At 44.4% G+C, this 14,485-nt stretch overlaps 3 protein-coding genes across 4 annotated transcripts in view; 2 read left to right on the top strand and 1 right to left on the bottom strand.

Annotated features, from left to right (window-relative positions):
* Positions 1-9,512, bottom strand: part of PLEKHM1 (pleckstrin homology and RUN domain containing M1) — a 78,013-nt gene extending 68,501 nt beyond the window's left edge. Inside the window, exons 1-2 of one of the 2 annotated variants that reach the window (XM_033918226.1) lie at positions 9,355-9,400; positions 7,701-7,808 (exon numbers count right to left, since the gene is read on the bottom strand). The gene's annotated coding sequence lies outside the window, so the exon portion shown is untranslated. Of the gene's footprint in view, positions 1-7,700; positions 7,809-9,354 lie in introns of both variants that reach the window. The other variant, XM_033918224.1, reaches the window with a different exon arrangement.
* On the top strand, positions 1,253-1,913 carry LOC117347123 (E3 SUMO-protein ligase PIAS4-like). Its single transcript, XM_033917554.1, is given in 2 exon segments — positions 1,253-1,747; positions 1,749-1,913. Coding segments are annotated over 2 exon segments (660 nt in total).
* Positions 9,513-9,535: 23 nt separating the features above from the next.
* SF3B5 (splicing factor 3b subunit 5) lies at positions 9,536-10,454 on the top strand. Its single transcript, XM_033918228.1, has one exon. The coding sequence runs from the start codon at positions 9,583-9,585 to the stop codon at positions 9,841-9,843; it is 261 nt and encodes an 86-aa protein (XP_033774119.1). The 5' UTR covers positions 9,536-9,582; the 3' UTR covers positions 9,844-10,454.
* Positions 10,455-14,485: the final 4,031 nt, after the last annotated feature.

Here is a 14,485-nt window from a genome sequence, read left to right as displayed (position 1 = left end):
CTAACCTTGGGTTCTGCATCCCCAACCTTATAGGCCATGTCCAAGTTAGATTGTAAGCTCTTCCAAGCAGGGACCATCTATTAAATGTCAAAATGTACAACGCTGCATAGGCCTTTCAGCACTATATAAGTGATAAATAGTAGTATTTGTCACTGTGGTTCAATTTAGGAATAGAAACTTCAAGGGATAGCTCTAATGCAGGGATATCAAAGTCCCTCCTTGAGGGCCGCAATCCAGTCGGGTTTTCAGGATTTCCCTAATGAATATGCATTGAAAGCAGTGCCTGCACATAGATCTCATGCATATTCATTGAGGAAATCCTGAAAACCCGACTGGATTGCGGCCCTCAAGGAGGGACTTTGAGACCCCTGCTCTAATGAGCCCTAGTCTTTTTCCAGTACTTCTTTTCGGACCACGTTCATGTTAACTGAAACCATCAAGTATCATAGGATGTTTTCAGCAACTATTCAACTTGTTCCTGCACGTTTTGAATGAAGATTTTATTGTTTTGTCTGAACAATTTTATTGAAGATTCCATTAAAGGTACATTAATCCCTCTGATGGCCTGGTCCTGCCATATCCAACCTGCTCCTACTGCAGCAAGTGCCTTTCTGTCCCAAATAATTCGTATAGCTAATCCAGCCAGCAGATTAACTGTACCCCCTTAACTGTATCTCCAAACCTGGTTTCCTGTTTGTCTGTGTAGACTGTAAGCTCTTTTGAGCAGGGACTGACTGGTAGAACCCTAGAAATAATAGTAGTAGTAAGGCTAAATTAATACAGGAGTGGCACTAGAGCAGCCAGCAGCAGGAGACTGTGATATAATTATGGATTATTTCAGCTGTGGCCAACTATGCAATCTCTGTGCATCAAGCAAGCAAGTCTAATCACAGCAGGTCTACATAATGAACCCTTGTGCACTGGTCTGACCACAGAGGATCTGCACTAGCATCAATTTAAAATGCGGCAGCACAGCTGACAATTGTAAACGGTGGGACCGTTTCACACTGTTCCTGCAAAAGCGTCACTGGTTACCGTAGGCTACAGAACCAAAATGTCTTTAAAATATCTTTAAATCAAAGCAGTCGCTCCCTTTACATGCTTTTGAGGTCTGAAGTTCCTTCCAAGGAGGATACTTAACTGTACAACAATCATCTCTCCCTTCTTCTGAGGACAAGGGTGGCCGGTGATTGGTCGCTGGCCTCTGGGGATCGTCACGTGGCTCGGCGGCTGCAGGATGCTGGAGGCCAACATGGCAGCAGAGCTGCTGGAAGTGAAGGGTTACTATCCATCCAACAAGCCTGGGGTGGAGCCACAAAGGCCATGTCGTCCCATTAACCTCACAAACCTCATGTACCTGTCCTCCGCCACAAACCGCATCACTGTCATATGGGGTAACTATGGAAAGAGTTATTCTGCGGGCCTGTACCTGGTGCGACAGCTGACTTCTGCAGAGCTGCTTCAACGATTGAAAACCATTGGGGTGAAGCATCCAGAACTTTGCAAGACGCTGGTCAAAGAGAAGTTACGCTTAGATCCAGACAGTGAGATTGCTACTACTGGAGTCAGTGTCTCTCTTACATGCCCGCTAGTTAAAATGCGGTTGGCAGTACCATGCCAGGCAGAAACATGTGCACACCCAGAGTGCTTTGATGCCGTCTTCTATTTACAGATGAATGAGAAAAAGCCAACTTGGATGTGTCCAGTCTGTGATAAACCAGCAGCTTATGATCAACTGATAATTGATGGGACTCCTGTCCAAGATCCTAATGGAGTGCCAAGAAGCAGACAAGATTGAATTTTTAGTAGATGGATCTTCGTGTCCTATCAAAATCGAGAAGGAGAGGAGCTGTAGCCCTCAGTGTCCCATCTTAGTGATTGGTTCTATACCCTCACCAAAAGAAATCACCTAATGTTACGCTCGCCAGTGAACTTCCTCAGGGCAGTTCCCTCACTCCAAGAAGGGCTTCACCTAAAACAGTGTTTCAAAACCTTGTCCTGTGAGACCATCAGCCAGTTGGGGGGTTCAGGGTATCCCTAATGAATATGCATGAGCGAGATTTGCATATTCACCACTTCCATTATATGCAAATCTCACTCATGCATATAGCATAAGCTCTTTAGCATTTCTCTTTCTCTATCAGACTGTCTGACCATGCTGCTTCTGAACTGTTCTTATGCTCCAGAACCAGCTGGAAAACTGGGTTTTCAGTTGTGTGGGAGTGTTTCTCTTAAGAGGAAAACCAAATTGGAACCAGGAAGGTTTCTCAAAGAGTCAAGAGAATTACAGCACTGCGTACGCTTTTCAGCGCTATCGAAATAGTAATACCGTGTTTCCCTGAAAATAAGACCTATCCCAAAAATAAGCCCTAGTTAAGATCAATCCCTGAAGAACCCCCCCCCCATGGCCCCAAATCCATCCTTGAAACTAGTGCTGCCCGATTCGGCGAAAAAATTGGACTTGTCAATTCAGTGATCAGTGATGTGGCAGAGGGAAGGCCCCAGCTGCAGCTGCTGTTTTTAGAGGCCTCAGAGCGGAGGTATGTCAGTCTCATGGTGGGAGGGTCAGTGGGGTTCTGATGCACAGGAGAATGGTAGGGAAGGACAGGAAGATGCTGCAGAGAGAAGGCCTGACCCTGGCAGGGAAGACCGCAAAGCAACCTGTTCAAAGCGCTGCCGCCGCTGCTGTTTTTGGAGGATTGCTGGGGTTCTGCTGTACAGGGGGATGCAAGGGAGGGATAGAAAGATGCTGAACAAGGGGATGGGTGAGAGGGAAGGAAATATGCTGCATGGGGGGGGGGGGGAGAAAGGAAGGAGGAAGAACTGGGGGTGGAGGAGAAGAAGAGAGAGATGATTATTGTACATGAAAAAAAAAAAATGACATTCCCCAAAAATAAGTCCTAATGTGTTTCTTGGGCCCAAAATTAATATAAGTCACTGTCTTATTTTCGGGGAAACACGGTAATAGAAGTGGTTGTTATTAGATGCCATCGACTTGTGTTCAAGGCCTAGCGACTTGATAATGATATCAAGTGTTCGTGGCAGAACACAGAAGAAGACTGCTCTCGTATGTAACATTAGAGAATCAAACTCTGCAGATGCTTTATAAGCTGAATGTGGTCCTAAACCCAGCTCCCCACTTAAGCAGCTCCTGAGATGAAAAGGCTGAGTGCATTCTACTGTACAGAAGTATTTTTGGGCCTAAGCCACAGATGTGACCTGGGGTTACTATCCTCACATGAATAGCTTTTGCTGTTGAAGATCCATCACAGTGTGAAAGAGGAAGCCCCTGTGGGAAATGAGAGCGCATTTAGGAACACAAGGATCACTTGACTCTGGAGTCAGCATGCTACGTGGATGAGCAAACACAAAAGAAAGAATGTGGAAGGAATGCAGAGTGTTTTAGGGTACAATTCAGAAGTAGCACAGGGCAGGGATATCATTCTCTCCCCAGTGGCCCATTAAGTCTCTGCTGAGCTCGACAGGCCCAGCAGAAGCTTGTGCTCTGTTACAGAAAGAATACCATTAAACCAAGGAGAAGACCAGTAAATAACCTTAAGTTAATCACCCAAAGTTGGGCAACAACAATAATAAATAAACAGCTCTCCATTCCTGGTTCTAAGCAGACAGAAGGAAAAAATAGGTGCAATAGTGAAATTAATACTTCTAGAACACACACTTAGAATTCAAAAATATGCTCAGAGACACGAAGGCAACAACATGGAGCCGAAGCCCCAAGAGAAAATTGCCTCACCACCCAGTCATTGCATATTCTAAATTCCAGTGGAAAGAAAAATTATGTTCTTACCTGTTAATTTTCTTTCCTTTAGATGCAGCAGATGAGTCCAGAGACCAATAGGATAGCACACATCTACTAGCAGGTATCTACCAGCATCTATCTGCTGTGTGCTATCCCATTGGTCGCTGGATTCATCTGCTGCTGTTGATAAGAAAAACAAAATTCTTTGCTGCAAACTAGCATAGAAAAAGTTCTTATACTTTGAACTGTCACAAGCAAACACATAGCTTGATCAAATGATTCCGACGGGGCCCATTTCGATCCTGCGTCAAGGAACCAAATGGAGCGCTCAATTCTCTTATTGGAGGAATAGTGAGCAGGTTTTGATTACTACATCGGAGAGTTCCATAAGATGCATAAGGAATTAAAAGTTTATCAATGAAGGCTGGTTGATGCGTGTTTTTTGTTTTGAAAGCAAGAAGTAATATTTTATAGGTAGAATGGTGAGTGATGGGCAGCCAATGAGTTTTGCGGAAAATAAGAGTAACATGATCACATTTTTTTTGCGTAGTAGAGAAGCTTAATAGCAGTGTTTTGTATTAGTTGTAGGCGTTTCTTTCTGGGTTATTCCTTGGTAGAGGGCATTACAGTAGTCTAGGGTCAAGATGGCGAGTGAATGAATTAGTATGTTGATTGAAGGGGGTCGAGAAAAGAGGAGATAGAACGGATTAGTTGTAACTTATGAAAGCATTTTTGTGTTACAGCACTGATTTGTCATGGGCAAGAAGTCAGATGCTTTTCTAAAATTGAGGAGACCTTCAAGGGGTTTGATCTGCGGGGGCAACTTACTTTTATTCTACGTTCTTATTGTCTTTGCATTACTATTTAATTCCGGTACAAGACACCTCTTGGTTTCATTAATAAAGTGGCTGCCCAGAAGTCCGTTGTCATTTTCTATAAGCAGCTGTGTCTTAGCCCTGTGCCCCTCAATATTTGGCCCCTGGCAGTCAGTGCTTTTGGCACTTATCTGGGGAGTGTGTGGCACAGAGGTTGTGGGTTCAAATCCCATGCTACTCCTTGTGACCCTGGGCAAGTCACTTAATCCCCCATTGCCCCAGGTACATTAGATAGATTGTGAGCATGCCAGGACAGACAGGGAAAAATGCTTGAGTATCTGAATAAGTGGTATATAAATACTAAAAATAAATAAATGAATCTAGAAATTATAGTTAGGACTGTATTATATATGTGGTTCAGCATACCCAATTAGCTATCTGGGTGCCAACACTGAATATATACAGTGCCTAAATAATGAATCCAACTCCCTCCTCCTCACTGTCTGGATAGTGCCAGGGCAATCAGTGCGAATATTTTCAGACTCCAGGCAGCAATGTCAGGCAAGCAAACTGACATTAGGAACCAGATGCTTGGACTATAGTATAGAAAGGTATAATAATAATAACTTTATTTTTATATACCACCATACTACAAATGGTAGTTCAAAGCGATTTATAGGGGAAGAGACTGTATACAGACAGCGACATTAGAGAACTTTCAAAATTACATTGGCATGTTAAGCTTAGTCAAGTTTATCTGGAAGTGTTTTGGAAGAACATCAAGGTTGAAGTGGGGTCAGAGAAATTTGTCAAAGAGGATGTGGCAGTAGAAGGGGTGGGAGAGACACCTGGATCTCTCGAGACAGAGTGTGTGACAGAAAAAAGAGAGAAAAAACTCTATGAGAGTCAGGAGCAGCGCGGGCCATTCAGCGCGGCTCCCTGTGCTAGAAACTGCTAATGCAGTTTCATAGAAGAGGGGGTAAGTTTCTTAATAAAAAATCTGGCCCGAGACTTAGCCTATGTTTTAGATTTCGGACCTTTATGTGATTGTTTCTTTAGAGCAGGAGTGTCAAAACGCAAACCCAATTTTAGCAACTCCAGCTTGCATATCTAGATTGAGATCAAAGGGTATAACTCATTGTTATTAACATAAAGGTGAAATCAGAGCACAAAGAAAATAAATAGTAACATAGTAGATGACAGCAGATAAAGACCCAAATGGTCCATCCAGTCTGCCCAACCTGATTTAATTTTTTTTTTTCTTCTTAGCTATTTCTGGACAAGAATCCAAAGTTCTACCTGGTACTATGCTTGGGTTCCAACTATGAAGTCTCCGTCAAAGCTCACTCCAGTCCATCTGCACCCTCCCTAGCCCATCCTCAACCAAAAGGCCATATACAGACACAGACTGTGCAAGTCTGTCTGTATATAAAAAGAAAACAGAACAGGTCCCACAAAAGAGCCATAAGGTATACCCGCTGAAATGGGGACAGCGGTGGGGGTGATCTATGATACATACATACTAAAAGTGCAACCGAAAGATAATAAAAGAGTCAAGACCAAACAGAGTCTGGAAATCCAGTTCTTGAGAACTACAAGCAACTTTATCTCCAGTGAATGTACTACTGTATATGATTATACCACATTTTTGCAGTGAAACCAGAGATCTTAGCAGAGTAAAGACTGGCAGCTCTGCTCAGGCACTTCTCACCTGCTCCCACCACAACATATGAACCACTTCAGAGTAGAACATTTCCCGATGAGGCCAGTGGTACCTATTACACAGGACAGCAAGCTGCAATGACAAAAATGGCCTTGTGTGTTTTCACTGCTGCCACTCTTCTTTTTCCCACTTTACGCTGTTCCCTACCACATACCAGCTTTGATGCACAGGGAAAGAGGGAAGAAGTGAGTATGCATATGTAACAGCAGAGACCAGGTTGTCCTACTGAAGGTCAAAAGTGTTTGGGGACAGGAGGATTCAAATTTGGTTGCTGTCCAATTTCTTTGTGACAGTCAGTCCCAGGGCTGTGGAGTCAGAGTCGGAGACAATTTTGGCTACCTGGAGTTGGAGTCGGGGGTATCAGAAACTGAGGAGTCGGAGTCAAAGGATTTATCTACCGACTCTACAGCTCTGGTCAGTCCTAAGGTGACCAGAAAGCCTTCCTGTCACAAAGCATGGACTTAATCAGTCCTGATTTTATTCTGGTGTATCTGTACACTGCTATGCTATGACTTTTTAAGTTCTAAATAAAATGAAGTAGAACTAACATACTCATAGGGTGATACTGGGATGACTTTTATGCGATTGGTACCCTGGACAAAAAAGTTGATGGTACCTTCCCCCCTTCCCTGAACCCCATGGCAAAGCATATCAGTTGCATACTGGACCTCACAACAGAGACAAGAGGGCCTTCTTGCAACTTTGTTTGTCACTATTTTCTTTCTTTTTCATAAAGGTAAAATAACAATTTAGAAGGATCAGGAGCTGCAAAGACAAGGCAGGAGGGAGGGCCTCTATGGAATATGCCAAAACAAATACCTCATGATGATAGTAGGCAGAAGAATGACATGGGGGACTGGGACAGAGGAGGGGGGGGAAGAAATCCTGTTTGTGTGCAGTCTCACTCTCATTACTGTTGGACAAAAGTCCTGCTTGCACTACAGTAAATCAAGCAATTTGAGGAGACCTAAAAGGGATCTGATCTGCAGGGATAACTGACTTTTATTCTACATTCTTACTGTCTTTGCATTACTAATTAATTCCAGTACAAGACACCTCTACTTAATTCTCTCGGTTTCATTAATAAAGTAGCTGTCCAGAAGTCCGTTGTCATTTTCTATAAGCAGCTCTGTCTTAACCCTGTGCCCCTAAAGTGGGTAGAGTGTGGCGTAGTGGTTAAAGCTACAGCCTCAGCTACCTTGAGGTTGTGGGTTCAAACCCACGCTGCTCCTTGTGACCCTGGGTAAGTCACTTAATCCCCCTTTGCCCCAGGCACATTAGATAGTTTGTGAGCCCGACGGGACAGACAGGGAAAAATGCTTGAGTACCTGAATAAATTCATGCAAACAGTTCTGAGCTCCCCTGGGAGAACAGTCTAGAAAATTATATAAATATTTGGCACCTGGCAGCCAGTGCTTTTGGCACTTATCTGGAGAGGGTGTGGCACAGAGGTTAGCACCCTGAGCTGTGGGTTCAAATCCCATTCTACTCCTTGCGACCTTCTGGTCAACTAAAAAAAAAAGAGGCTTTTTCATATATCTGAGCCCTCACCCCACCCCTAATCCAATATTCAGACAGCACCCTTGAAGCTGTTTGAAGAAAAGGATCTTACATTACTCAGATGAAACCATTATTATGAAAAAGATTGAAAAACGGATCCCACAGATTACATTACATTACATTAGGGATTTCTATTCCGCCTGTGCCTTGCCTGTGCCTAGGCGGATTACAATATAGAAAATATCTGGGACATTCCAGTAGAGTTACATTTCAGGATAAGAGTAAGTTACAGGAACAGTAATGAGTTATGATACTACAATTTCACAGAAGATAATACTTATTACAGAAGATAATACATATAACAGAAGATAATGCATTTTACAGAGGTAATACATGTCAACTCGATCGGTTAAATCGGGTGTAGTGTAGAAGAATTACAGTACATTCTAGATCGCAGATAAAAAGATAATATAGGTGGGTATTTCCGAAGTCGTTGATTGGGAGGTCATTGGGTGGTGGTTAGAGTGATGGGAGATATATTTTTTGAACAGTAATGTTTTTATTTCTTTGCGGAACTCTTTTATGGATCCGGATTTTCCACCCAGACCCCACTTCTGCCTATCCTGACGGCCGGCAGGCACTTGTAACCTGGCTCGGTCACTAATCGAAAAGAGGATATTAGGAGCGATAGTCCTTTGGGACCTACGCTTAAAGTCTCGATTTTTCTTAGGAAGGCACTACTACATCTTTGCCATCGACTTGCTCGACCAGTTTGGGATAATCTGCCGAAGTCAGCAACCCTACACCGAGCAATCAGGTGACAAGGCTCACTCAGGGCTACCATATGGCTCCAGAAAAAGGAGTAATGATAGCACCCACTCTGTTGGTCAATATACACAACTATGTTCAAGTTTCTTAAGTATTTGATTAATCGCTTACTCAAATATCTAAGTGATGAATAAATATTTCAATTTACAGATAATACAGGGGTTATAAAAAACAGGTGAACACTGAACAAAACATTTTAAAATTAACGACTAACAAAATAAACAGAAAAGGAAAACAAAGGGAAAGGCAGGGTAATGAAATACAATAATAATGATAGAAAGAAGGACGATTATGGTAAAAAAAAAAAACAATAGGAGGGAAATAAAAGAAGTAGCCTTAGGAAAATAAGCGAGAATAGGCTGGGACTCCTAAATATATATAAATAGCAGTGCCCAGTTGTGTATATTGACCAACAGAGTGGGTGCGATCACCCACGTGCTTAGCTTTATCCCAGCTCTATAGTTTTGGGGATCCAGGAAAAGGAGGCCGGATGGGGCCATCCGGGTTTTACTTCCATTGCTTTTCCAACAGACGTTAAACCCGGATGTCCCCATCCGCCCTTCTTACTTCCGGCCTTGACTTCAACCCTCTCGGCTTGCCTTCGCAGTAACCGGCACTACAAGTCCCACCATGCACCGGGAACAGTCCAGCGCTAGGCCCCCGACAGCCGAGCCCGCGTGAAGACAAGGCGGCCGCCTTCCTACCCGCCTCTCCCGCCCCTCGCTTACCTGACCCCCGCCGCGCTCAGCCTCCCTCTCGGGCGCGTCTCCTTCCCGCCGCCCGCGCGAACCTGCGAGCGCCCACGTGACCAGACGCGTGGTGAGCGCGTCGGCGCGCGTGACTCTCGCTTCTTCCGGTGGCGCGCGAGCGGAAGTAGGAGAGGCTCGCGAGCGAAGGCCGAGCGCGAAGCGGTTGTGAGGAGACATTGAAAACCCCCCCGCCGCGCGGCCTTCGCCATGACGGACCGTTACACCATCCACAGCCAGCTGGAGCACCTGCAGTCCAAGTACATCGGCACGGGCCACGCCGATACCACCAAGTGGGAGTGGCTGGTGAACCAGCACCGGGACTCCTACTGCTCCTACATGGGCCACTTCGACCTGCTCAACTACTTCGCCGTGGCCGAGAACGAGAGCAAGGCCCGGGTGCGCTTCAACCTCATGGAGAAGATGCTGCAGCCCTGCGGGCCGCCCCTCGACAAGCCCGAGGAGTCCTGAGAGCACATGGAAACGGGGGTGGGGAATGGCATCCCCTGTAAATAAACTGGACATTTTCTTTCATAACTTCAGCCTTGGCTTTAGGCTTTTAGGGAAGGGCAACCTGCGGCCCCCAAGCTAGGAAAAGTCAGCGCAGATTGGAAACGCAGAAGCTCTTCATCGATGAATGAGATGGTACATTGTACGCCGGATGCAGCGCTGCCTCGCCTTGATGCCCTCCTGCAGCTGCGTGGTTGGACACATTGGACTTCACTTCAGGAGTCTGCTGTCAGCGGCGCCTTGGCCTGTGCTCTTCATTGGTGTGGTTCCTGGTCCTTGGGTTCTGCAAATTGAACTTACTATCAAGCCGTCTCGGAGACTTAGGTTTCATGTTATTTTTTAACTTCTTTCATGAGTTCTATTTTCTACTTCTTTGATTTTTGATCTTGGAAATGTTTTACACATTATTTTAATCAGGTACTTTACCTAGATGGTGAGCCTTCGGGACACATAGGGTAGTTTTTCTCAAGTACCTAATTTCATTTTAGTTTGCTACATTGTAAACCGCTTAGGTCAATAAAATGCAGGAGCAGCATATTAAATCTTCAATAAACATAAACGCATTTGTTCAATTTCTGTGTACTACTCATTAAGGATATTACTGTAGAGATGGCCTGTACCAATCTTATTAAGCAGCGCTGGAAAGCACTAACAAAGGTGGTACCTTGATCATGACATGTATAGGTGTTGGTGTGGAAAACGCTGAACAAAAAAGAAAACTGCAGAGATGATGTGAAAAACGTTCATACAAAATATTTTAATAATCTTGCAGCGATACTGATATGATGTTTATAAGTGGGGCACACAGATCCACTGGCTCAGACACTCAGCTACCTGCACACACTGGCCAATGAGCCTGCAGTTGCTGCTCTGTCTGCAAACATGTGGTATGCATTGATTCCTTCACAAATCCACATACTAATAAAGGTTTCAATATACATCATTCATCCGATTGCAATGCCTATCAAGTTGTTTACATCATAATTTGTCCATGTGATAAACTATTCTATCCAAACTGCTATCGTAGTTTTTAGCGCAGGGAGCTAGTCCATTCATTGCCTTTTTTTACTTGTTCACCAGATGGCACCATTGTAATTGAATCTTTTACTTTGCAGCACATTCATATTCTTTGTCTTTTTTTACTGTTTCCACCAGATGGTGATATTACTATTTCCTATCTGTTATACAGAACATTATTTTTCCAGCAGTATTAGCTTATTTTAATTTATAGCCCACGATTTATCCATAAGCTGAATTTTTTTTATTTTGCTATGTGTATATGGGTGTTTACTGTATTGACTTACACTCACTATATATCCACATGGCTTTTCTTGCTATTTACACATCACATTTTAGCATCTCCTGTTCATCATATGATTTGTTCTTTTCGGTTTTCGTTATTTACTCCCATTTTAGCATACGTATTTTCTGGACCTTCATTTGTGATAGACATCATTTTGGGCACCTTTTATCAAGCTGCTTTACAGGTTTTTAACAGGGACCAGCACAATAAATGCTCCATGTGAGCAGCGAAGCACTTACCTCGCTGGCCCGCATTAAAAACGTCTTCACTGCTTACACATCACCGTCGCCTCCTTGGGGATCTTCTCACAGAGCTAGCATTTGAGCGTTTTAAAGGTGAGACACTGACTAGGGGGGAAGCGCGTCAATCGAGGAAGATAGCTGGGCGCTCACCTAAATTAGCCGGGTGGAGCACCTGGCTAAATGACGCTAGGTTAGAACACTGTTTCAATGCCAAAAAATGTAAGGTCATGCACCTTGGCAGCAGAAATCCATGCAGAACTTACACCCTTAACCATTTTAGTCGCTCTTCTCTGGACCCTTTCGAGTAGTACCGTGTCCTTCTTCATGTACGGTGACCAGTGCTGAACGCAGTATTCCAGGTGAGGGCGCACCATGGCCTGGTACAGCGGCATGAGAACCTTCTCCGATCTGTTCGTGATCCCCTTCTTGATCATTCTGTTCGCCCTTTTCGCCGCCGCAGCGCATTGTATAGATGGCTTCATGGACTTATTGATCAGAGCTCCCAAGTCCCTTTCCTGGGAGGTCTCTCCAAGACCTGCCCCGGACATCCTGTATTCGTGCAGGAGATTTTTGTTCCCGACATGCATCACTTTGCACTTATCCACATTGAACACAAATCTTAACACTACATTTTGCATCAAACACAAACGAATACCTGTCTCTTTGGCGGAGGCAGTATATTCAATTGAATAAACAAACGATTAAACGCACAGCAGAGTCAGGAGAATGGTAGAAACATTTTGTTGAATATTACGATGTGGGAAAGCATTGCATACCTAACACTAAGGTGGGGAAGGAAAAGAGAGAGAGCGCAAGCGCAGTACCGGGTAGAGCTTTGGATCCTTGCCCAGAAATAGCTAAGAAGAAAAAAATTTAAATGGAATCAGGTTGGGCAGACTGGATGGACCATTCGGGTCTTTATCTGCCGTCATCTACTATGTTACTGAGAACCAAAGAAACGAGTGCACTAACCCCACTGCTGTACTTGCGACCGCCTGTTGCTTCGCGAATACATTTATAGCCTTATTTACTAACCTGTGTCAATGCAAACTCCAGGATTCTACTTCTACTATTTCTTAGTTCTATAGCGCTGAAAGGCGTCCGCCGCGCTGTACATTTTAACATACAATAGACAGTCCCTGCTCGGAAGAGCTTACAATCTACTCTGGTTACATAATTCATATTAAGTTGCACCAAAACATTAACACAGTTAGTAACAGACAAATATTTACTCTGAATGTGTCCTGTAATGAGCCAAATCCAAACAGAACAGATTTCCGTTCTTACTCAGATACCAATAACTGCTCTATCAAAAAGAATTTGACAACTGCAGAGTGTATTGAATGGTTATGGTTTCATGTATGCTGATCAGAAAGTCTCCACCCTTAGCACCCGCCCGGCATTCAAAAAAGTTGAAAGGGGACAGATTCAAAATGAATGCTAGGAAGTTCTTCTTTACCCAACGTGTGGTGGACACCTGGAATGCGCTTCCAGAGGACGTAATAGGGCAGAGTACGGTACTGGGGTTCAAGAAAGGATTGGACAATTTCCTGCTGGAAAAGGGGATAGAGGGGTATAGATAGAGGATTACTGCACAGGTCCTGGACCTGTTGGGCCGCCGTGTGAGCGGACTGCTGGGCACGATGGACCTCAGGTCTGACCCAGCAGAGGCATTGCTTATATTCTTATGTTATCTCCTGGCAGTAGATGCAAACTTTTCCACTTTACTGGGCTGTGTGGGTATTGCCGGTTTTGCCCTGGAAGGATTTATAGCCCCAGGCCTGTGGATGATATATGCCCTTCTGGGTGCTGTGCCACATGGGCCGTTGCTTTCTCCACATCCAGTTTCTCCCTCTGAGCCTTGCCATCGTGCTGGCCAGCAGTTTCTTCTCTCCCCTGAGCTTGTGGCTCTCGATGGCAGGCAGGGAGATTTCCCTTCCACAAGAGCAGTTTCGTTGCTCTGAGCTCTGAAGGTTACGTTTCTGTCCCTCTGCCTCGTCTGGCCTCTCTCATGGAGGCAGACGGCCTTTTCTTCACTCGGTAGCTACCCTAGATCAACCGTGTCCTACCAACTCACAGGAAACAGTATTCAAACAAGTTGTTTATAGAGTGGCGTTAGTCCAAAACTATTTTATTCTCTAGTACTGATACAGTCAGGATTATATACTTTAAAACGTTTATTATCGTTCTGTTACAACATGGTGTTACAGGCACTGTTTATATTAGGATATATTTTAGCATGTAGCTTACTTATGAATGAAAAAAAGCAACGTATGAGCCAGATTTTCAAAGGATTCATGCTCCTAATGCACCTTAGTAAAAGAGGGGGTCAGTTTGAGTACAGCTTTGTAAGGGGACCCGTTTGAGAGTTATGCTCCTAAATTGTCCTCTTTCAAGTTCAAGTTTATTAAAAGATTTTTTAAACCGCTTATTCAGGTTTCTAAGCGGTTTACAATATAAAATTACAAAAAAGCACGTAAAAATTTGGGGTACTAAATAACATCAAAATCTATGTAAAATCACAGATAAAATGTATGGACCTACTTCAAACAATAGGGTAGTGGGGAAGAACTACAATTATTATAGAAAAGTGTAACGTAAAAGGGAAAATACAGTAGGAATGGGATGATAACAATTTTCTTTTAGTTTTGTCCTTAAAAGAACAGTTTTTATCCAAAGGCGTCTTGGAACAAGAATGTTTTTAAGTGTGCTTTAAGTACGCTGAGCAGTGGTGTAGTGAAGGTAGGAGGTGTCCAGGGTGGTGGTGCCCTCCCTGTGCCCTTCTCCCCACCCCACCCCCACTCCTTCTGCATCCTCCCCAGCCCTTCTGCACCCCCGCACCACTCTTGCACCCTCCTTTCCCACCCCTGCATCCCTTTAGATCTTCACCAGCGCGAGCGCTTCTCTGGCAACTGGTTGCGCCGGTGTTGGCTTTCCCTCTGATGTCACTTCCTGGCCCCCGTGACCTGGAAGTGATTTCAGAGGGAGCCAGGCCAGAGTAGGTGCCCGCATTGGCAAAGATTTAAAGAGGTACGGGGCGGGAAGGGAGGGGGCGAGC

Source organism: Geotrypetes seraphini, chromosome 13, assembly GCF_902459505.1.
Source record: "Geotrypetes seraphini chromosome 13, aGeoSer1.1, whole genome shotgun sequence".
NCBI lineage: Eukaryota > Metazoa > Chordata > Amphibia > Gymnophiona > Dermophiidae > Geotrypetes > Geotrypetes seraphini.
The sequence above is the reverse complement of the archived record's forward strand: the minus strand, read 5'-3'. Positions and strand labels throughout refer to the sequence as shown.